Below are 24,647 nucleotides of genomic sequence, written 5' to 3'. Positions count from 1 at the left end.
TTACAGTGCCACACAGTAAAAGCAGGATTAGGTAATAACACACATTAAAGAAGAGAATGCCCTACTGAAATTAAAACCATCCTGTAAGACAATATATGCTTCATGGCAAACCTCAAAACCAGGGTAAAACACACTCTGGATGAAGTTTTAAACATTCCTCCATGCTTCATATGGGACAGAAGCAAAAATATAAAAATACAGCAATGCATTTTTCTATACCAATGTGTAGGAAAACATGTAGCAATTATTTCTCATTAGACATGTATTGATTACCATGGCATTATTAAAAACACTAACTTCAGACTAGTCCCTCACAATTTTCCATAAGATCAAATTAATAGAAGTAGACAGAGTAACTCTTTCCACATGGCACTTTTCATTGCAATTCTAAGTATTGAGGTTATCAGATACCAAGAAATAAGAAGCCAAGCTTAAGAACAACTTTAGAATTTAACAGAGATATTATATGGAAGTTTTATATATTATTTTGAGGTTAGATATTATCCAATCACCTTTCACATGAGAAAGCTGATAAGATGACCATATTTTTCCTCGCAGATGATCACCAGTAGCTGTTTGAACTTATTTCTGATTATCTGTTCCAAAGCTCTTACCTTCCAAAACAGAATACTACAGTGTCGACAGAAATGCAAGGTGTCCCCGTACTGTTCCTTTATTGGGTAATATTTCTGAAGTGCAAAGTACATCAGCTTCCAGTCAATGTGACCTTTCTCTGATGGAATCAAATGCCTACAGAACTAGACATAAAATTAATATCTTCCTTTAAAATTGTTGTAGTCAATTCAGGCAAAGGACATAGGAAGGTGGGGGGAAGGTAGTTAAACTGAAGTTTTGTAACTAGAATTCTTTGAAGTCAATATTATGACATCATACATCTCTGCAAAGCAGTGACAGATCTGGCCACAAAAAAGATGGAAGGCAAAGACTAAAAATAGGAGAGTGCATATTTGCCAAGAAAAACTAGGCCATACACAGCTGATCTAATTCTACTGTCTCAAAATTATTCTAATTATAGTCAAGAAGCATTTAACAAAACAGTATTTAGAGCTGTAAGCAATTAATTTTATCCTTTTAAAAAACCCAAACCACTCAGAAATGAGATTTAAAAACATGATTGTGCATTACAGAGGGTGGTTTTCTGTTAAAGCATTATGAATTCAAATAAAGCTTTTTCTTTAATTTTAAAAGCATATACATGTTTATTTTTCCCATTTGGTTGTGATCTTTCTAGAAGGATAGCAACAATTAGTGATTGATGTACTTCTTGAGGACTTTATCTGCATGTAAAGATTAGCTGCTGCACTACAGCTATTCCTCCCCAGCTTGAGAGACAGACAAGGTTTATTAAGTATGTATTATAAAAGACTTCTGTTCCACTCAGTGTGGATTAATGCTAATACATTGAAGGCTTTCTTCATTCAGAAGACAATTCCTGAATGGGGAGAGAATAGAAATGCCTGATTTCAGCTACACTTTATTTTGTTTCATAATGGCTCTCATTTTTTTTCCAAAAATGCTCTTCAGATATCAATTATGTTTTCATGGTTGTTTCAATGGCTCAACAAACACACTGCAGGGGACAGAAGAAACTAACCTCATGTGATTCTGTTGCTTATTAAGCCAGTACACTTTTAAGGAGAAGAAGCAGAATTTGATATGGGAATATCATTAAATAATAACTTGGTAAGAAATTGAATGTGAACATTCAGGAACACACTGGAAACACTGTGTACAAGAGTACTTTATGGGACACAGGGACAGCTAATTACACTGAAACACTTCAGGATCTTTCTCCCTGCATTACCCTAGTATAAGAAGTTCCTCTCTAACCAGTTTTGTCACTGTTCAATAGAGCTTACCTCATCTACCCTCAAAATCCACTCAACTGCTACACAAGCTTAAATTTGTTATCCTTGTAACTTCACCTTGAATTCTTCTAGGCTGCTCCTGAAGATGGGTTTTCAGTTTGCTTCTGTCTATTTTCTTCCACAGTTAATTCTAAAACCTTTCATCTCACACAAAAAAAAAAAAATCTTATTTGGGTCAATGCTGCATGAGTTAATTGAGCTTCAGTTCTGTCTTCCCCATTACATTAATATTTAATCTGGTAGTCACCAAGCAACTTCAACCTGCCAGATTGAAGAAGGGGCACTTTGGCTTCCTCCAGTACAGAATGTACTAGAATTCAGAAGTTCTTCCTCCAGCTCTGATGAGGTACCTTCCACTTTCTTAGGTTTATTTTCACATAGTCTGATTTTTTCCCAGCATTTATTAATGTCAGAAAAAGACAGTTCTGGAGTCATTCCTAGATTAATTTAATGCTCTTTATGAGGAAGTGACAGGAAACTACTGCTTCTCTTTCTTTTATTAATTTCAAAGCATTTGTTCTTATCTTCTTAGCAAAGATTCAAGTTGGCTTCTCCAGAATTTTCATGTAGCTTAAAAGTTTGCGAAACCTGTCTGCCTACCTTAGTTGGTAAAGCAAGCTCTATTTCAGAAGAACACTTTAGAGGTTTCCTCTACAACACTGGCTAGGCAGTTTTTTAAAAAGTCCATCTTGCAATCGTTGTGCAGTAATTATGAGTATTCTCTGTACTTGGGGCTGGATTCCTCCTAAATATTGCATTCAGTATGTCTGTGAGTTTAAGATAACTACTGGGCTGTTTCCTTGCATTCACTTTCAAAAATAATTCATCCACTTTCAAAAATAATGCAAGGAAACAGCCCAGTAGTTATCCTAAACTCACAGACATACTGAATTGAACATTTAGGAGGAATCAAGCCCCAAATACAGAGAATACTCACAATTACTGCACAAAATGATACACTTTTATCTCAAAAAGGGCAAGTTTATGCTCCCTTATTACTATATGATATCAAAAAAGCTACATTTATACAAATAACAGAGTTTATTACCTGCTTTTCTGCAAAATGGTACTGGCAGAGTTTTTTCCACAACTGTCTGTCTTCACTAAGCATGTACAAAGTTGGGGTCACTTGACCCAGAGTAATAATGTCCCAGCCATCAGAGAACCTGTATAAGATGTTATTCAGCATATGGAGAGGGAGATCGCTAAGTGTAAGTCCATTGTTGACTTGCTGGAAATAAGAGTTGAAGACTTTTAGCTACAAAAACATGACAGTATAAAGTACAAATAAGATTCTTTACTTTACAGGCATCTTAGGCCTTAGTTTAGTTTTTTCAAATCATTGAGTAAAATCTATGGTTAATGCTTGCCTACAATTATTCTCTAACTGCTGTTGAAAATTTAAATTAATGTACAGAAGAAGCAACAAACTGTAAGCTTTATAATTCATAGCTTTCCTACTGTTAAAATAAACATACCCTTAATCCATTATTTAAATTTCAAATAATTTTTGAAACAGTTCTCTCAAAATAATATTATGCAGTCTTGAAAACTATAATCTAGTCAATTCCATCCATAGTGTGTTAAAGCTTTAACTATAAGAAAGTAATGAACCGGTTATTTCTAACTTATTGGGTCCCTATAGTTTCTCAATTTTTATTAAAAAACAAAACCCATATCAACTTGCCTTAAGCCAACTAGAGTACAGAATAGAATATAGAATACAGGACTGAAGACCAGAGATACAAAATGAAAGCATTTTGGATGTTAGAGGCAAGAGAGTGGAATAATTTCCAAAGTCTAGAGAAAGTTCCCCCTCATTTATAAATGAGACCTGCCGAGGTGACAGATGAGAGCACTGAGAATGTTTTCATCAAGATTATACAGCTCTGTGAGCTGCAGTGGGGTAAGCAGCAGCACAGCTCCTACAGGACTGCAGCTGGAGCCCACAGTGGCAGCTGGCAGAGGCCCAGCAGGCTGGAGGCTGTGCCCAGCTGGCAGGGAGGGAGCAGGGGCAGCTGCCAGCCCCAGGGAGCAGAGCTGCCCTGTCACAAGGTGGTGGCAGCACAGCAGCCCTGCACCCATGGGCTCACATTTCTGTCTGCTTCCTTCCCAGCCATTCACCTTGCTTATAGATCAGACTTTCCATGGAGTCATCTGGTCCAGGCACTGCTGGGGCAGCAGCATTCCTTCTCTGAGGGATGACTATGTGAGCACTACAGATGCAAGATTCCTCATGGAATCTTCAGCCAGTGTAAAACAGCTCCAAGGGAAGTGTCATGCTGGAAGGGAACAAGTGCAGCAGTAGCTGCACTGTCTCAGAAGTGTCTGTGCTGTGGTTGCCTGGTGCATGGAAACTGCTGAGACCAGGTTTCTCAGTTCTCCTTTCTATTCCAAGAGTAGCTGGTTTATTCAGATAACCAGCTCACACAGAAAGGACAATTTGAAAATTTCATAGCTGGAAGCCAATAGATACAACACTTGTATGATTTTATAGTGAGCAATATCTTACAGGATTTCTCCCAGGAGTAACCCAGTCAGATTAAAAAAGTTGCCTGCTTATCATCAGAAGTTTCCACCATAAAACCCTGGAACAGTGCATACCACATGCTTTGAACACAGTCACATGAGGAGAATCCAGATGCTGAAGTCATTATCTTTTTTTTTTTTTTTTACAAAAGCAACTGTGCTAATGAATAAATCTGTAAAATTGCTACTTGAGTTGATACACCTCCAAAATGTCTTTTAGATTTGTATTTCTTCAGTTGTAGAAAATTTATTTTGGAACTAAAAATTGGTGCTTTTTCCCCATGTCTATCTGACAAACTAGAGACAATTTTTTTAAGACTTAAGTGGGAAAACCAATTCTATCTGTATCTCTACTACAAAGCACCAGTACAGACACTGTAGCAGTTTTCACCAGAGAAAAGCTACTAAAACATTAGAAAATTAAGTTGATGCCAGTGAGTTAATTTCACATTACTTCTTCATAAAACAAAACAAGTAAAACTGTATAAAATGTATTTAAAACTTGGTTCACTTAGAAATCCTCATGCAATATTCAACATAATTCTACTCCCCCAAATATTAATTAACATGATTTAATAATGTACCTTGTTCATCTGAAGATTTTTTAATTGTTGTTGCCACAGAAGGATAGTTTCTAATCGGCAAATCCAAATATTGATGTTGCCTACCAACACAGATTTTCCTACTCCCCTAATCAGTATACAGAGAGTAGAACTCAGATCCTGCAGAAGATCTTTGATCAATCGTGGATTATATTGGTCTTCCATAACTGGAAAACAAAACAAACCAAATACAATTTTGGTTGACAGAGTTAATCAAGCTAATAGCTCAAGCTAATCAACACTCCTTTTTTAGATTAATTAATTACAACTCAATTGTTTCTGTACAAATAACTGCCCTAATTCCCACCATGACATTCATTGGTGCTGTTCCTTAGATACAAGATCAATAATGAACAATCTCACAGGCAAATTTGATGCAAAAATTCATGCTATGCATTTAATAAGCTTAATGCTAAACAGGTAGGTATAAATCCAGTTTCTTCAGTTCAAATCACACAGTATAACATCTTCATTAATGTGGTTACCAGAAAAAAATAAAAAAAATCAATATAATGTAATGGCTTTTTCTTAAAATAATCAAAATGTATGTTTTTTGAGTCTCAGTACAACATGCAAACTGAAACCCAAAAATTTTATTAACCTAAAAGCTTCTGCATTTTGTGAAGAGTATAATTTAACCAATAGTTTTTGAATAGAATCTAAATGTCACATAATTTCACCAACCTGTTTCAATAGACTTCATTCAATAAGAGAATATAACTTATTGCAATCACAGGATGGGAAGTATGAAACCTGGCATAATTAAGAATGCCATTACTATGTCTTACAATGTAAAAATGGTAATAAGACTAACAACAACAAAAAAAATCAGTTGATAGCTTAGTTACACCAATTAAATCTGAACCATTAGATTAAAAATCTTTAGGTCTTACCCTTCTGCACAATTTTGTCCAAAATGTTAAAGTAGTTCTTCTGTGCTGCACCACTCAGTGAAGTTAACTGGGATTTTGCAATTAACTGCAAAAGCTATGACAAAAAATTTAAAGTCAGAAGAATGACAGAAGTAAAGGATGGTTTTAAATGCACATTTAGTGCATACGCTCACCTACAACAGCCTGAATTGGCATTTTGTAAAAATATAACTACAGATTTCATAAGACAAAGTAAGACATGTGGAAAGCTTTAAGCATTCCTACTGGCATCCCATGAACAATTTCTGAAGGATGCACACTTTCAAAATACTGAGCAAATGCTTATCTCTGGCAAAGCACATGACATACTTTATGAGCTGTAGGGAAATGACATAGAAAGTCTGTTTTGGGGGCTCACAAATACAAACGTGAAATTGCATGTGGCTGGGTCCTGAAGTCCCTGACAGATCTGGTGGCCAGGAACATCACTCTGAACTGATACCAGCTACCAGAATTACAGCTTCTGAGTGAAAGTGTCATACTGGTCAAACTGAAGTGTGATGGATTTAGTGCACTACTTTCTACTCATGGAGAGGAAATACCCTATTTTGCCTAAACTAGGCAAAACCAACTTCTGTATTAGACCAACATTCAGGTCCCTGGTAGAATGAACCACGGCAATCTAATAATGAGCAGTGTACAAACCATATCAGTAACTTTCTCTTAAGTATTATAGTAAGAATCTCCTAGCTGTCCACACATCTGTCTCTGAAACCACTGTGAGCAAACAAAGTGACAAGAATGGCAGCAATGGTTTAGGGCAAAATAATCACAACAGCTTAAGTTCTTGCCTCACATGAATGCCAAGCTATAGCTACTAGAGGCAGTCCTTGCTCCATTCTGGCACATTTGCTTTTACATTTCAGATTCAGTTATGTAGCTGATAAGAACCATTAGCTCTTCAACAAAAAATGTTCTCTTATTATGAGAGACGTTGATGTTGTGACACCATTGCAACGTTTAGAAGTGTGGCACTGAGCTTTGCAATTTGCACTTTATAACAATGAGTTCAGAACAACTGCTCTCAACACATTGGAAAGGGAAAGCATGGAGCAGAAAACAGCATTCCCTACAGAGTGTTCTGGTACAAGGCAGCACCAAGTGTTGGCACAGAGAATGAAAAAGACTAAGCTTGCCAAAAATTATATTGTATCTTCATTTCCCAAACACCAATTTGACACTTCACTCAACAATAATTTTCCTTGGGAGGGAGAAAGAATACACCTGTTCTGTCCCTGATTTAATAATGTTACTTCTGGCTCCTCTACACCATCTCTGACAAAATACTATGTGCTATGAAAGAAAGAAATAATTGTCCTGATGTATTTAAATACAAGCAATCTAGTCTCAAAAACTGGATAGATAGATACCAGGATCTCTTTGTTGGCTTTTTCAAAGCCTATTAGCTTGATTAATAATTGAGAACATACCTAGAGGTCTCTGGCAGCCTGCCAGTTCAAGCAAGTAGGTACATTTCTCTCGATTAATTAAAAAAAAATCAGTTATGTTGCTCAGTCTAAAGAGGAAATTAAAGAAACAAATTCCACCTGATTAATTGTAATGAAGATTCCAATTTCAGTGAAAGTTAATATGCAAGGATTAAGACAATTGTAGCAACAGCAAAGTAGCAGAGTACTAGGATCACACACTGATACATGCAGAGCCATGGCTTATGTTGTCTACTAGAGATTGTAACTTCGAATGATCTCTGTTTACTCAGAAACATTGGGACAAAACCCACCCACATCAAATTCAGTGTATCAGAATTGAACAGCTACAAAGTTATCAATACACTACAGCACCAACAAATACAAAAAACTAACTGATCCTACCTTCTCCCCCTCACTACCTATCCTAAGAGTCCTGGACAGACATCAATACTAATTTTTAATAAAAAATGACATATCTTTAGTTAGTTGGAGAATCATCTTGATGGTCTGGGATCAAAGAAGAGCTAGGGTAGGGAGTGGTCTTTAAAAACAGTAAAAGTAGTTCTTGAGTTATACCTTGCTATCAACAAACAGCCACCATCTCAGGGGAACTGATGCAAAAGCATGATCAAAGTTTTGTATTTGTAAAACAATTCTAAATTTTAAACATTCCAAATAAATTCTAAAACATTTAAAGGACTTTAAAAGTCTATCTACTATTTTAAATTCACTCAGATTTCTTAGGGCCTGCTATTAGCAGAATAAGGGTTTGGATTGCAAAGCTAAATTTCTGAATTTTAAATAGTGCTCCTTCCTCAAAGATCTTAAGCCTGGTTGACTAAACCAGCTTTTTATATTTCTTGGTCAACAGAAGAAAAACTGGTGAACATGCTTATGCTGGACTTTGCACCTTGTCTTGATCAACTGTTTTGGGCAACCCAGTTTAGGCACTGCAACATCTAAAACAAATGCAAAATTCTAGATCTGCATTCCTTTTACCTGCTTGCTATTCAAGTGAGACACCCAAGGTTGACACCATTTATACCAAGTCACCTTTTTTAAGTGGTTTGGTTTTTCCTCTTCCTACTGTGTTCAAGGCTGAAAAGTCTTGGGAAGGATCAAGGCTCTTGATTCTGCTCCCAAAACAGCATTAGAAAATAATGTTCTAAACCACAATACATACATATACCAAAAACCCCCAAACCCTGCAAGGGGAACAAACCAGGCAAGTACCCTAACCACCAGCCTGGAAGCAAATCCTTTTTGATTTATTTCCACATCTCTTGTTTTTCTGAAAGTACAATACATTGCCTCATCTTCACAGGGATGGGTAGAATGTGTTTTCTCTACAAATAATCCACAGGCTAGTGGTAAGGCTGTTCTCCTGGTATGTTTGTTTAATTTTTATTTGTGTCTTTTCAAGTTCAGGATGCATTCCAAGAAATACAATATTTGTGAACAGCCCCACCACTGAACAGTCCACTCTAGTCCTGATATGACTCAGATTTTGAGCTTCTCTAGGAGCTGGGACAAGCACTTTACTACCTCAAGTTAGATAATAAAATAAACCTGGGACTAGAACGAGATCAGTATCCCCAAAACAGGCATTTCCAAGTGGGCATCTGGTGAGACATTGAGGTAATTGAGGCTCCAGTCTAAAGTTATAAGGAATGTTAACAAAGATAAATGCATAGATACCTTGTCCTTGATTAAAAAAAAACTGCAATGACTCACAGGACTGGTAAGAAGTTACAGAAGATACAGAAATAGCAGAATACTTATACATCAAGTATTGTTCTGGAAATTGTTATTTGAAACATATTTGAGATGCAGCAATGTATATTTAAGATTGATAACACTTTACTATTTTTGGTTGTATAGAAATTATTTTACCTTTAAAGAGAGTTCATTACCCAGACTGATGAACAACTGAAACTACCATTGATGTTTCCCTTTTAAGTAACACAGCACACTGGCCATCACCATCCTCCTCAAGCTACAGGCTTTCAGACAGCCATATAGTGAGTTTTCACCAGAGAAAATTTACTCAATTTTTATAATATACATATAAAATAAAGAGCTTACTTTGACCACGTAATTGAACCTCCTGATGTCCTGAATCGCACTTGAAAAGTCCAAGCGGTTAAAGGCTTCTCCCAAGGTGCAATAGCCATGTCTCTGAGAAAGGGAAAAACACACTTTAAATGGAAGCAAACAAAGACAAAATTGAGCAAAGCATTCAGAAAAACACTCTGACATGCAGCTGATGCTAATGGATACCATGCTCCCTGGAAATACAGTGCCTCTGGACTGAACAGTTATTTGTTCTACAAGAAATTAAATGAAACAAGATATGCTATTTGTAACTATCAGGTATGTAGGCAAGGCCTTTCAAATCATACTAAATGTGTAATCTGGCATCATTGGTATTTGATTTCCCTGGGAATCTGCTCCACTCTTGCATGGCCACAATGCTGGCAACTCCTTCATGGCTACCACAGTCCCCATTTGCCCTGCACAAGGAAGGGCTTGCTTCTACAGCTGTCTGAGCCTATAATTATGAGAATTATCTGATTCACACTTGAGGGTGAGAACATAGCAAGTTGCTTCTGGGATCAGAAGAAAAAATGGTCTCACCATCTAGAATTTGTTTTCCAGGTACTAGAAGTTTAGGCACATTTTTTTTAAGCACCAAGAGCAAAAGCAAGTACATTTTCCTTTGGTACTTCTCCACATCCTAATGTGAAAATGGAAGTTTCAGAGGCTGTTGAGAACAACTTAGGGTGGTAGAAGCAGCCCAAAATGACATGGGATTATGTAAACTCAGTACATTTAGAGCCACAAAGCCACACTGGAGCCCAGGACCAAACATACTGAGGCTAGGAAAATCTCTGACTGGTAAAAGAGTCTTGCAGAGCAGTGTGCTATTATGGCTTTATTAGCCCAGGGAAGGAGGAAGATAAATAATTATTTAAAGTTCATTCCTAGACAGACTTCCTTGGTAAATTATGGGATGTTGACAAGTTTTGAAGTACAAATAATGTTCCTTTTTGTGACCCAGTGAATGCTTACCATGCATGTAACCCCAGCAGAATGGGACAGTTAAGAATTCACTGCAGAGTGGTGATAATTACTGCCTGTGGGTTAATGACCAAATTCAGGATTGCACTGCTTGCTCATTCAGCTGATGTGCCTCAGACCCAAGCACACTGCACACTTCACAGTATGCACACCTTGATTAGCTAAAAGCAATGAATTAACACATACACTCAACAAAACTTTTGTTGAAATTTTTGAAATCGCTGAAATATTTGTGGCTGTTCTCTGGCTAAACAGTTATCATTAGGTCATGCTTAAAACATTAACATAAGAGACATTTCCCTGAACAGACTGCTATGAAACTACAGCTCTATCTTTCCCAGGGTACCATCATGACAAAATTATTCAAAAAACATCTCCAATTTCATTTCAGCCATACTTGGTTTTGTTTTCTTTAATTTCAATGCTCTCCCATAGCATGTTTCTTATCAAGACCTCCCTATCTTGTCATTTTGCCCTAAAAACCAGTATCCAGCTTGGGAAGAAATGCTTCCTAGTTGTGAGACCATTATTTCAAAATCAAGAAAGATTATAACCTGTAAGAAAAACTAGAGCCTCCAAATTATGTTTTAGAATAGCTTAAATTGCTGCTCTGGATTTTTCAGTTCATGCATTCTTATTCCTTGCTACTTTTTCAACCTACTACTCTAAGCTTTTAAATTAATACAAATAATTACCTGAAAGGTAAGTGCTTAATTCTAACCATCACTGGTTTGGTTTTTTTATACTAAAAACCCAAATAAACCTGAAAGATGAATGATCAAATATTAGAAGGTAACCAAAATATTTTGTCTGCTCTCTGAATGAAAAAGAAACAGAACATGTCACTAGTACACCAACTTCTGCACAAGTAGGGGAAAAATAATCCCTTTATATATGGGTTATTAAGGAGACCAATGCATTATTTTAGGCTATTTGTATTTTGGCCTCAATGTACTTTTGAAACATCAGCTTAACCTCATCATTCAAATCACCACAATAACTGGTGACAGATTGTTGTCCCCCTGCTCTTTCTCACCCTAATTTAAGGCAGCACAAAGGGAAAAAGCATGATTGAGACTTTTGCAGACCAATCTAAGTAACCTAATCTAGAAGATTAAGCAGAAAGAGGGCTGTGAATCTGGTGAAAAGCTTTAAAGTACCCTTCAGATGTAGACAGGCAGTCTCTGGGTCACTGGTCTATAAGGTCTGCAAAGCCTTGCAGTATGTCCTTTTATGTAAGCTCTTCTCCACAGCATGCCCTTCCTGAGTAAAAAGCTCTGTATTGTCTCTCTCAGCTCTAAACTTCACAGCTACTTCTGCCTGCATGACTGCAGTCATCAGCCTCACCTCCTTCTCCCTCTCCTGGCTGGCATTACCATGTGGATGTAAAACCTCCTTACTGGTGTTCCAGTTCCACACATCTCAGACAGCCATGGCAATCAGCACAGGAATGAAACTCACACTTCAAGACAGTTTAATCTCTACATACAATGGATGTATTTTAACCTTCCAAGAGGTCACTCCAAGAGCTTTCATATTCCCTTTGCAGTTTCATGGTATAGTTTATATGCCAAACTGAAAGCATGTGGACTTTGTTGAAAATAATGATCCTCTTCGTAAAATTTGAAACTGATGCTTTACTTAGTTCCATTCAAATGTACACCATGATCCCAAAATATCAGGTGGCTGATGCAAGCAACTTCTTTAGAGATATTTCTCTGGTTTTGCAAATACTTTCAATTTTAGTTCAAAGAGACAGTAGAAAGATATATGGGCTTGGATAAGTAGTGAAGAACTGTATTTCTATCCTTGCAAGTTCCCACATCTCTGCCACAAAGACCTACTGAGAAGTCACTTTGCCAGCTGCCTTTGCCTCACCACGTGCAGGTGTCCAGTGTTGCCAATGAAGAGAGTCAAGTATAGCTCCTAAGACCATCTGGCAAAAATACTTTTTTCAACATACTGTCTGTCAATTAAGAACCACAAAGATTGTAGGAATTGACCCACACCATGCAGACTTACTTCCTTGGTGCTTTCTTTATGAACATAAATCCATTTTTCACGATAAAAACCTAAAATAAAATCAAAATACAATCATTTTAGGCTTCCACATTAGTTAATGCCTTCCAGAACATACAACTTTCAATAAAACACTTCATAAGATAGCAGAACAGTTTTAATGAAGGAAGTTTATAAATGATGGAAAAGATAACTAAAAATTGTCACAAGATATGGACTTTATGAAAATAATAGAAAAGTTATATACATGCTTTTTTAAAACCCCATGAGCTGGCACACAACTGGCAGATGAATGACAACTTTTGTCAGCTGTGACCAACCACTGACATAACAGTGGTCCGACATAATTCCTGACTTTTTTTTTATACAACACGCTCCTTAGCATTTGAAAGTAGAGCAGATATAGACAACACTTTTGTTCCTGACCACTCCACCCCTCTAATCCATTTTCTTCTGTACAGATGCCTGTTCTACATTGACTTGGCATCAACTAACTGCAGAGGACTGCAGGGAAGGCAAGGATACAAGACTAACAAAGGCAATCAGGCTGACCTTCAGCTTTTACAAAGTTTTGCACATTGTCAAATGAGACCTAGAGCCCCTTGAATCTTCTGAAATACCTGAAACTCAGACAAGCCTGAAGAAGCTTGGAGCTTTCTGCAACACCATCTCTCTAACAGTTTTGGGGATATACAAGTAACAGATCATTTCAAGATCAAAGCATTAGAAATGCCAAGTAGCTGCTAACCAACTTACCTTTTTTTACCAACTCTACCAAACTCTCTGCTTCAATAATATATTTGCTGCCATACACACTTCCAGTCCAAAGTATAAGCAATCTTTTACAAATGACAACTGATAAAATGGCTTTCATATCTTAATTTTTTAAAAGAGACTTGTCTCCAAGAAATTCAGGACTGATAAAATCTTTATCAAGAGATATGATTATGACAAAATATACTCATTTATGAACTGATTCTGGAGTTAGTTGACTAATTAGAACTTGAAATAAACAAAATAAACCATCTGCTTTGGGAAGCAGAAGCTCCCAGAAGCATCCAGAAGAATTTAATCTAAAACTAGTCCACAAAATATAACAGAGGTTAGTATCAGAAGACACCTAATACTCAGCAATTACTGTTTTTACATGCATAACCTCTGGGTCTTTGAAAGAAAAAATCCAACACAATAAATGATCAACAACATAGTTTCAGTTAAGACATATCACTTTTGACACCAGAATTTGTTGCCAATACAGAAATAGGCATAACTTTGAAGGCTACTCTATAGGTGAGTATAACATGACTATTACAACATTTCTCTGAACCTACGTGAGTCTTCTAAAATAAATGAAAAATCCCAGCCTTACATTGAGAATCTGTGTTATTCCTAAAATGATCTTTTTTCCTTTTCTTGGCTGCAAACTCACAGTCTTCAGTATTGTACACTTCTTCATTCTCATCATCTCCAGTTATGATACTGAAATAAAAACATCTAATTAGAATAGCAGTAATCAAATATTTAAGATGCATACATGTTACAATTTTCTGCATTAAATTCTACCAGCTGAAAAAAAAGAGAGCATGTTCTTAATTAAGATCCTCTACCTCATTGTCTATAGCAACATGTATCTGGAGAGAAGCTGTCTTCTTTTCTTCCCAGAGGGGTTGAATTTTATGCCAAAGTGATTAATACATGAAAGTATCTTCCTAAGAGGTACCTTGAAAATCATTACTGACATTCAGGAAGAACGACTAAGGAGACACGACTGACTGTAAAACTCTGCAGAGTTCTGGTGTACAAAAATCCATTTTTTGAAGTGGACCAAGCCTTAACTGCACACAGGTAAAAAGCCTGTGAAGAATTATTGCAGATCCTTGCACAGGCAGAAAGCCAGCAATGAATGACATCTCTCTTACTACTGTCACCTTTGGGGCAAAGAAAGTCCTTCTTTTAAGACACTTTTGATTCACAACTCTGCACATACTACAGGTGCCATGGCACTGTTTCACCAATGATTTGTACAGCATCAAGAGCCAAGTGGTCTGTCACTGCCAGAGAGACTCACCTCCCCCTATGTCACTTCTGACAGTTAACTATGTAACCCAACACTGAGGGCTACACCAAATGCTCATGCATATCGAACACAAAGTGTGAATATTAAAAAAAGACACATATAAATTATTGAAAATAAGCTAACATTTCTAAAATGTAAATGCATTTAAAACTGTCTGTGCTACAGGAAATTTACACAGCTCATGAAATTTTCATTCCATTTTTGCAGACAACTATAAGGACCAGCAACAAAGATAAGAATGGGTGTTCTCTTTTCTAGCACTGAGAAGGAAGATACTTCATATGAAGGCCACAGTCTTGCACAGATAAGAAGAATAATGAAAGATACATGGTAATGAAGTTTAACTGGGGGACTTATTTGTTTCTACATTACTGCTCTTTGGTAACAAAGTTGAAACTCCTCACATCTGTTACTATTTTAAAACTGAATTGCTTTTTATCACTGCCAGTTTGAACTTCAGATTAAAAAACTGAATACTGTAAACTGAAGGACAGAAGTCTTTTCGAAAGTAACCTGTATCTGGGCATTAAAGTGACAAAAATCAAATTATTTTAGTCTATTGCTACTAGCTTACAGAGTTAAAATTTTCAGGTTTGAACCATCTGCTAAACAACACTGTAAAAAATTTTTGGCTTCTGAATTGTTCTAATCAATACATGCTAGCTCAGCTTAAAGATACACAAGTTGAGAAGATTTAGAAAAACAAAGTTGGTTTCATCTTAGCTTTTTTTTTTCAGGATTTAAACCTAACATTTGCATTCATATAGTGCTCAATACAATGTGATGGCATTAGTTGAGTCTTTAATATTTTTAAAGCAGAGGATAAAGACTCAACACCTTAAATATTCTATAGAACAGTGCCAAATATCACATCTGGTCAAACAGCAAAAGAGTTCAGAGGGAAGAAACCAGCAAGAGACAAAACCAAAATATCATAAATATTGATTATGTAACATTCCAATCCAGCAGTTTGTTTTTGTGGGTTTTTCCCCCCAGAGATATCATACAGGAAACCTCTAAACTCACTAAAATTATTTTAATTATGATTTAGCATATTGACTGCATCACCACATCATGTGAGAAGCTATGACAGTATCTGAAGAGTTTCTACAGAACCACAAATTGAGCCCAAAGCTGCCAGAGTTCTGTCATCCTAACAACAGATACAAGCCTAGGGACACAGGTCCTGATACTCTGCACCATAATCCAGGCAGCACAGAAACTCTCTCATGCCCCTTAACCCAGGGCAAGCAATGGGAGAGGGTGGGAGGCCACATTCCTGAAGGCCTGCTTAGAAGAGGAAGGTTAATATGGAAAGATTCCTTCTTTTGTTCCTGGATCAAAGTGTCCCTACAAAGTAATTTAGGCCAGTAACATACCTGAAGTGATTTGAATGCCACTCCTGACACCCCATAAGATATACTTCCCAAGTATCATATAAATAACTAAGGCAGCTTCAGCAGTCAATAAACATAAGGAATTGTGAACATGATGACTTATTTCAAACACCTTTATCTAGCATTCAAATTTGTCTGTGACATTCCTAGAATTCCTCAAGTCTCTTTAGAGAAAAGACAAATTGTACTGTTACCTCTGAGGATCTTCTGATATGAGGCTTTATTTCCTCATGTTCTGTCCCACTTCACATAGAGTCTTTCCCTACTGATCTGCAAACAACACCACTCTTGTTGACAAACCTTTAGTCTGAAAGCAATGAATGAAAGCGAGGGACCCACGGACATCAGAAGAATGGGACAGAGACACAGAGTTACCCAGCGATTGCTAGCATTCCTTCCAGAAATCTGCAGAGCTGCTTGACAAGTAATGAAGCTGCTCTACTGTTCCAAAAGCAATCCCTGCCCCCTCAAACACCAAGCTGAGATACAAGAAACCAAATCAAGTGCTGCACGTGCCATATGGTGAAACAGAAGCCTTAATTTAGTGTTTTTATTATAATACTGCACGTGACATTTGAGTGCACCTGGCAGGATTTAAATACATACATAATACTGCCAATTTACAGCTATTCTTACTCTCTTGTCTTGATGACACACTTCATAAAAAATTATTCTAAAGCTTTTAAAAGCAAAGTACCTGGTGTCCTTAGAACTATAATATCTTAGATCATGCAACAATTTCAGTTTTTCCAAAAAAAGTAACTCTATAGCAGTATTTAAATAACCTCTTGGGTACAACACTTAAAATTATGGAAAACGTGAAAGGGCTATCTGAGCTCCAACTGTTTTCCCTCATCCCCTTGCTTCTTTTCATGTGGCCCTCAACCCTCTGCAATTATTTACAGAGACACATTATTTTAGAAGTGACTCTAACAGCTTGACCATGGAAAATCCTGAGCTAAGTGCAGGCACCAAATGATTTTGTCATTTGACAAATATATTGTAATGTTATCTGTTAACAGATTCAAACAAAAGGACTTCTATCCAGTGGCAAAATCACTCTTGTGAACACTGTGTCTCACAGAATTAGACAAGAGACGCTGCAGACTGAAATGACTACCTTGCTAGCCCAAGTTGTTCATATGAATCTAACACATAAAAAGGTAAATATTACCATTGTAAAAATCTTATGAGTCTAATTCTCTTCCTTTTACCTCAAAAGGAACACATAAGACAGCTTTACTCCTAAGTTGCAGGCTAATGAAAGATACTTGCATACAGTTCTGTGAGGCAGTTCCACCCCCACCAAGCTTCTCTCCATCACAACACTTCAAGGACACAGTGCCACAGCACTGGAAGTGTCTTTGCTTCAATTTACAGGCACTCATGGCCAGCACCCACACCACAGAGTTTGAGTACACATAGCCCAAGCCACATTTCCAGCTACTATGTACCTTGAACACAAGGCACTCTTATGCAAATAACTAAGACCTACTAAGTGACGGTCTCAATTTTTTTCAATCTTAGTTTCCATAAAAGATCTAAAGTGCAATTACTCAAGCATTATGCCAAATAATTAAAACTGTTCCTGCACAAGTGATTATATTTGTTCAAGCATGGTTATCATAAGGTCCACCAATTTTACTAAATCAGCAGCTGGATTCACCAAAGCACTGGATGACTAATCAAGCAAAGTTTGAAGTTCTTATTAAATAGAACACATTCTTCAATTTAAGGAACTTATGTGTCTAAGGTCTATTTCTGAATCTATTTGTGATTAGAACTTCATAATTTCTGAAGAGAAGGTATTTGCAATAGGTAAAGGACAACGTTTGGCAAGCAACTCTATCTATACTTTCACAGAAGAGAATAGAAGCAAAACTAAAAAGGGTTTCATTCAACTACATAGCTTGAATTTATTTCTTTATAAAGGAAAACTTCTATAACTGCTCCCTTAAATACAATACTGAAGTACTAACTTCAGGAGAGATTCTTACAGAATATTATAGTGAAGAAGATTATTCCTTACAATGGATATAAATGAACAAAACCCTGCTAGAACTGCCAGATTGGCATGTACCATCATCCCTATCCACAGGGCAGCTTAAAGAGAGACAAATAGGTATTTTTGTACTGTTTGCTACATGTTTCTTCTACAAGGAAGCACTTTATCAAGTCTCATTTTTCTTTAGTGCTACATCTTGTTAACAAATCTCCTAAACTAAGTTATCTTCAATATACACCATAATTATTTCCAAATAGCATAAGATGGTACTGAGATCCAGCCAGCAGCACATCTTACACTGCTGTACCACAATGTGAAGCCCTGCCCATGACACAGAAGAAGCCCAAGCCTGGGTAAATGCTGGGTACAGACTGGATAGGAAGCAGTTTTGCAGGAAAGGAGCCAGGAGTCTGGAGGATAAGTAGCTGAAAACAGGTCAGCAGTGTGCCCTTGTGTTGCGTTAAGCCAACTGCACCCTGGATGGAGCTATGGAAAGTGTATCCTACAGACTGAAAGAAGCAAACACCCATCTTTATTTGGCAGGAGTACTCATCTGGAGCACTGTGTCTAGTTTGGGGCCCCCCAAAAGAGTGAAAACTTTGTCATACTGGAACAACTCCAGTGGGGAGTCACCAAGCCACTGGAGTACGGGCTGCACAAGGGTAGAGAAATGACCTTGCTCAGTTCTAGAGCTGGTGGTGGAGGGAAATCTAATTGCTGTCAGTTTTTAATATGAGGCTACATATAAGATGGAGTGAGACTGTAAGGTTGGAGAAGGTGGGCAGCAGTAAGTTAAGCGGTAATGGACACAACCTGTGATAAGAGAAATTCTTACTGAAATGAGGAGGGCAGGGAGAAATGATACAACATAGGACAGCACAACAACAAAATAACATTGACAGTAAGAGAACTTAGAACAGGAACCCAGAAAAGAACTTCCATTACTGGAAGCTGAACTGGGAAAGGCCCTGCAGAACCCAACCTCAGCTAGCCTTGCTTTAAGCATATGTTTCAACCAGATGGTGCTCAGAGGTCATTTCCACTCTAAATTGTTACATAATGTTGTGCAAATAGACATTAATTGCAGTTTAGTAGCAAAACTTAACTGGCATATAAAAAGTTCAAGTTATAATCAGAGATCCAATGTTAAAAATGTAGCAAAATTATTCCAAAGTAGTGCTACAATGCCAAGACATACCAACTTGAATTCTCTAGTCTGAGTTTGAACAACATACATTTTTAATTGAATAGACAGAAGTACAGTTTTTGGCTCCAGAAGAGCTCAATTCTAGGGTCTTCCAAGACTAAGGAAAAAAAAAGAAAATCCAGTATTTTTGCTCAAAGAAGCCATAAAAGTACCTCACCTTGCTCTTTGGGGAGAAGATACATTATACATTTATACACACACACAATTATGAGCAGAAGTCTTAATGGTATCCACAAAGACTGATAATTCCTTTCATACTTACCAAACAGTATTAATTAAGCAACCTACATGATATTCATTTTTGAAGCAATTTACACAGTTGCTAAATACTTAGATTTCCCTTACTTTTCTAAATACCTTTTTTCAAAGGTATTAAAGGCAACTTTTATGTTGGAGGCTTACTGAACATTCTTCCAGACAAAGTTTTGTATCCACAGCGGCCAGACTGTGTGGATAAAGAAGCCCAAATGAGATCAGTGACAGATTAACACAAAAGGAAGAAAGGCATGAAGGAAACAGTAGGTTAAGCTTAATAATAATGCTTCACTGGTTGATAACTCCCTTGAGGATTGTTTTACAAATTTAGAAAACACAGGTGTGTGACTACAGCAAATCCTAGCTTCCCAGTAAATCCCTCTCTAAACCAGATGAGTTATCTTTTACTGGACTAACAACAAAACACCAAATGTTCCCTTTCCTCATTATGAGCACATTATGCTGGAATTTATGACCAAGAATCCTACCCCTGAGAATTGCTTTTTTGTGGAGACTTTGTTTTGACAGAATTATTTCTATCACGCCAGCCTGTGGCCATTTGCCACAAGTATCACTTTATTTACCTGATCTCTTTCTCACCTGTCCTACAGGAGCACATACAGTCATCTATTGTGTTAGAGAATGAGCATTAAGCTACCACTGATTGTATATTTGGAGCAGAGGCATTTATGGCTGCCACAAACTAATCCAACACCCACTCAGCAGAAAGCCTGCATTCACTTCCAGGTTCAATTGCAATTTACAAGTGTCACTTTTACCTTTAAATAGTACTCAACAGGCTATTTACCCTGAGGGGCAGGGGTTTTTGTTGGATTTTTTAAAGTATTTATTGTTTTATTATTTTGAAAGACATATAGTCTAAGAAGGGGTCTGGCTGCCTCAAATAAGCAACTCACCAAGCAGTGACAAAAGACAGACAGTCTCCACAGGGGTCTCCTGCCTGCCTAACTAACAAAACACATGATTACATTTGTATACAGATGACATCAGCTACCACAAGCAGTTGCAATCTGAATGGAAATTAAGTCAATTTTGCCTTCCCACCTGCTATTAATTCATGCAGAATCACTTTTTTTTTTTAAACTTACACAGTGTGGCTGATATCATTCAGCTGATTATTCCCATCCTCAAGTGCATGACTAAAGGTTTCACATCTTTTCCATCCATCTTCTGTTTTAACCCATCTCCATCCAGGGGATCTCCAGTCTTGGCCCAAAAATGGCATGGTTTCTCTATAAGCAGCAAGAAGAGATTCTTTGTCTATTATTTATTTTAAAAGTTTCAAAACTTGCTATCATTATTTCAGTTTTCTCTTTAGCCTTAAAAAGAAAATACCTTGAGAAAAGTTCTCTGTAGAGCAGCCTTTAAAGAAACAGATTCAGTGGTTTAAGCAGATTTTTTTATTCTCTAATGATATTGTTCTTGTCTTTCAGCATTTTATTAGATCAAGACCATTAGAATTCCTTGTTCTTGGGAGAACAAGGGAAAATATCCTGGTAGCCCATGAATGGAACGATACCAAAAAAAGAAAATGATAACAATTATATCATGTGTAATCTGCTCTGTCATGATCAAACAGATTACTGATTTTCATATGTGACTAATAAATGGTTTTAAAGAGATTGACAGCTCACAAAATCAATGTTGCTCCTTTTGTTTTTTCTAATCCTTACAAATACTGAGTTTATGGTACAATGTGTAATGATGTTTTGGGATAGGAATTTTAACATTCCCAAAAATCTTTTTGTTGTTTTTGAGGCCACCTCCCATGCCAGCCTATTAAGCAGATAAGGACAAAAGGAGACTGCAACAAAGTCTATTGTGACATGTCTCCAGAAATTCCTACAAATAGACACAGGTCATCACAGCTACATCACTCAAACAGTGTTCTGCTAACATTTTCAAAAGTGAGATTCACTTCTGACACATTAAGAATTTGACCAAGGCAGTTTTCTACACTTTGAAGACCATAACCTTGCCAGCTTTTGCTCTCTTCTTCCCATTCATCACACAAACATATTGCTCCTTAGTTTAATAAGAGATTTCACATGCAGGCTATAGGGAGAAGATAGGATTATCATATTCAAAACACATGTTAATATGTAACAGCAACAGCTTTGGTCCTCATAAACATGCATTTTCTAATATTTCTTCAACTTGAAAAAATATTAGGCCCCATCAGTAAACATCACTATGAAGTTATTTAAAAATTTGCACTCCTGACCAGCATTTGCCCAATATATTTGTTAGAAGAGGATAAAAAGCCAGAAGAAATATAGGCTGAGTGAGCCAGCTGGGTTTTTCTTTGTTTTGCATACTATGCAGATTTTTAAATAAAGTGCATTGCCTATGCCTCAGAATTGACTAAAGTCCCCTTCCTACTAATAACTCAGCTTTCCTCTGCTCCTAACAAGAACCTTTTCCAGAATTTACATCATCCATTCCCCCAGGTGCAACAAACCTTATGGATGCCTTTCTGCTTTTCCAATTCTTTTACTGCTTCCTAGGAATAATATGAACCACAGAACGGTTTGGGTTGGAAGGGACCTTAAAGATCACCCAGTTCCAATCTGGGTGACACCTGCCACTAAACCAGGCTGCTCAGAACCCCATCCAATCTGACCTTGAACACTAAAAAGGATGGGATACCCACCACTGCTCTGGGCAATCTGTGCCTCATCACTCTCACAGTAAAGAACTTTTCCCTAAGACCTAACCTAAGCCTACCTTCTCTCAGTTTGATGCCATTCTGCCTTGTTCTGCCACTACAGGCACTTGTAAAAAGTCCTTCCCCAGTTCTCTTGTAGGCCTCCTTTAAAGGACTGGAAGACTGCTCTAATGGTCTCCTCAAAGCCTTCTCTTCACCTGGCTATACAATCCCAATTCTCTCAGCCAGTGCTCATAGGTGCTCCATCCCTCCTCTGGACCCTCTCCAGCACATTCACAGCCTTCCTATGGTGAGAATCCCAGAGCTGGATGCAACACTGCAGGTGGTGCATGAGGAGAGCAGAGCAGGGGGGCAGACTCCCTTGAGCCACTGGCCACCCTTCTTTTGGTGCAGCCCAGAACACCTCTGGCTTTCTGGGCTGCCAGTGCACATTGCTGACTCATGTTGAGTCCCTATCTATCAACAGCCCTGAGTCCTTCTCCTCAAAGCTGCTTTCAGTCCATGCTCCACCCATCCTGTACGTGTGCTGGGGACTGCCATGACCCAGCTGCAGGACCTAGCACTTAGCCTTGCTGAATTTCAGGAGGTTTGCACACACCCATTTCTGTCCTGCCAAGGTCCCTCTGGATGGCATCCCTTCTCTCCAGCTTGTTGACTGCACTACACAATTTGGTGCCATCCAACAACTTGCAGAGGATACACTCAATTCCACTGTCCATGTCCCTAACAAAGATGTTAAACAGGCCCAGTCCCAATCCTCAAGAATGTCACTTGTCACTCATCTCCATTTGGACACAGAGCTGTTGACTGCAACTCTTTGGGGACAACCATCCTGCCAGCTCCTTATTGACCCAGCGGTTCATCTGTCAAATTCATGTCTGTCCAGTTTAGAGACAAGGAATTTGTGTGGGACAGTGTCAAATGTTTTCACAAGTTCAGGCAAATCACACCAGTCACAGTGTGACCCTGTACGGCCTCATCCACCAACACTGAAATCCCACCGGAGAAGGCCACCAGACCTGTGAGGCAGGATGTGCCCCTGGTGAAACCACGCTGGCTCCCATCCTCACACCCCAACACCCCACACGTCCAGGCAGACTCCACACACCCCCTGGTGCCTCCAGCCCCCTCAGTGCGGCCCGTCCCGCCCAGCCCCAGCCCCAGCCCCATCTGCCCACCCTGACCTTTAACACCTTCTCCCACACTCCTTCAGCTCCGCACGCCAACCCCAAAGCCCTCAAGCCACGACCGCCCACGCTCAGCGCCAACCCCGCGGGCCGACGGGGCTCACACACAAGGCCCCACAGGCATCATCCCAACCCCGCTACCGGCCGGCCCGGGCCGTGCTCACCTCCCGGCGCCGCTCGCACCGCTCCCACCGTCCCCGCCACTCCCCGCCCGGCGCTCGGCCCGGGCCCGGGGCTGTTGCCGGAAGTACCATGGGCCGCGCTGGCCACGCCCCCTCCCCGCGCTGATTGGCCGCCGCCCGCCGCGCTTGTTGCTACCCGGCAGCGCGCGCCGCCATTGGCGCATCGGGGCGGGGCAGTCTCCGCCCCGGCGCGAGCCGGCCGCGTCACGTGACGGGCGCCCGCGGGCCGCACGTGCCAATGTTTTGGTCGGCGGGGGCGGGGCGTGTGGCGCGCGCGGGGCGGGGCCCTCCGGGGAACCCCCTCCAAGGTGTGACCCCCCCCCCCCCAACCTAGGGAATCCCCTCGGTGTGACCACCCCCCCCCCCCCCCCCCAATCTAAGGAACCACCCTGGTGTGACCCCCCCCCCCCCCCCCCCACCAACCTAGGGAATCCCCTCCAAGGTGTGATGCCCTCCAACCTAGGGAACCCCCCCGGTTTGACCCCCCCCGTGTGCCCCCTCCGTGTCACCGGTGTGACCCCTCTCTTCTGTGCCCAGCGTGACTCCCGGCATGAACGGTGTGTCTGATACGACTCCCCCCGTCCCCGTTGTGACCCTGTGTCCCCGGTGTGCCCTGAGTACCCTGGTGGGGTCTCCCTCTGTGTGCCCCGTGTGCTCCCCTGTGCCCGGGGTGTGCCAGTGTGCCTGGAAAACCGACTTTATGGAGGGCCTTTTTTGTTAAAACCTCAAATCATTAATATATGATTGATTGTATAAACACTTCAGATTTCACTTAAAATCAGTTATTTTTACTTAGATTCAGTTATGGAGAAAACTATTTTTAAAAAGTCAAGGCATTAATAGTAAAATTAGTGTTTTCAAACATTGTAATTGGTCCTAAATTTTGTGCTGTAGAAATGATTATCTTAATTATTTGAATGCTTGGGATTGACAATACTACAATTGCTGCATCTTGTCCCTACCTGGAAGCAATCCTTAATCTTTCTGCTAGTCTTTCCCATTAAAAAGTGGAGCTTATGAGCTTGTAAAATAATTTCAGTGTCGTAACGGCACAGAATTCAGAAAAGACTCAGACTGGAAGGGCTTATTTTCTGTCTTTGGTCTTGAAAAACTCACATGAGTAGTTATATTTGGTCTAGGATTCATTGTGTTCTCAATATGTTACT

The 24,647-nt window shown here is 39.0% G+C and overlaps 1 protein-coding gene across 3 annotated transcripts in view; it reads right to left on the bottom strand.

Moving 5' to 3' along the window:
* FBXO25 (F-box protein 25) overlaps positions 1–23,593 on the bottom strand; it is a 30,784-nt gene extending 7,191 nt beyond the window's left edge. The window contains exons 1-9 of one of the 3 annotated variants that reach the window (XM_071441745.1): positions 23,464–23,593; positions 20,533–20,676; positions 13,852–13,961; positions 12,486–12,535; positions 9,468–9,560; positions 5,914–6,007; positions 5,003–5,187; positions 2,938–3,120; positions 615–758 (exon numbers count right to left, since the gene is read on the bottom strand). In XM_071441745.1, coding sequence (XP_071297846.1) covers positions 615–758; positions 2,938–3,120; positions 5,003–5,187; positions 5,914–6,007; positions 9,468–9,560; positions 12,486–12,535; positions 13,852–13,961; positions 20,533–20,669 — 996 coding nt within the window. In that variant the 5' untranslated portion in view covers positions 20,670–20,676; positions 23,464–23,593. Of the gene's footprint in view, positions 1–614; positions 759–2,937; positions 3,121–5,002; positions 5,188–5,913; positions 6,008–9,467; positions 9,561–12,485; positions 12,536–13,851; positions 13,962–20,532; positions 20,699–23,463 lie in introns of all 3 variants that reach the window. The other 2 variants (XM_071441754.1, XM_071441736.1) reach the window with 2 other exon arrangements.
* Positions 23,594–24,647: the final 1,054 nt, after the last annotated feature.

Source organism: Agelaius tricolor, unplaced genomic scaffold (assembly GCF_023055355.1).
Source record: "Agelaius tricolor isolate 1412-34295 unplaced genomic scaffold, bAgeTri1.0.p SCAF_1, whole genome shotgun sequence".
In the NCBI taxonomy this organism is placed as follows: domain Eukaryota; kingdom Metazoa; phylum Chordata; class Aves; order Passeriformes; family Icteridae; genus Agelaius; species Agelaius tricolor.
Note: the sequence above shows the minus strand (reverse complement) of the source record. Positions and strands in the feature narration are given on the sequence as shown.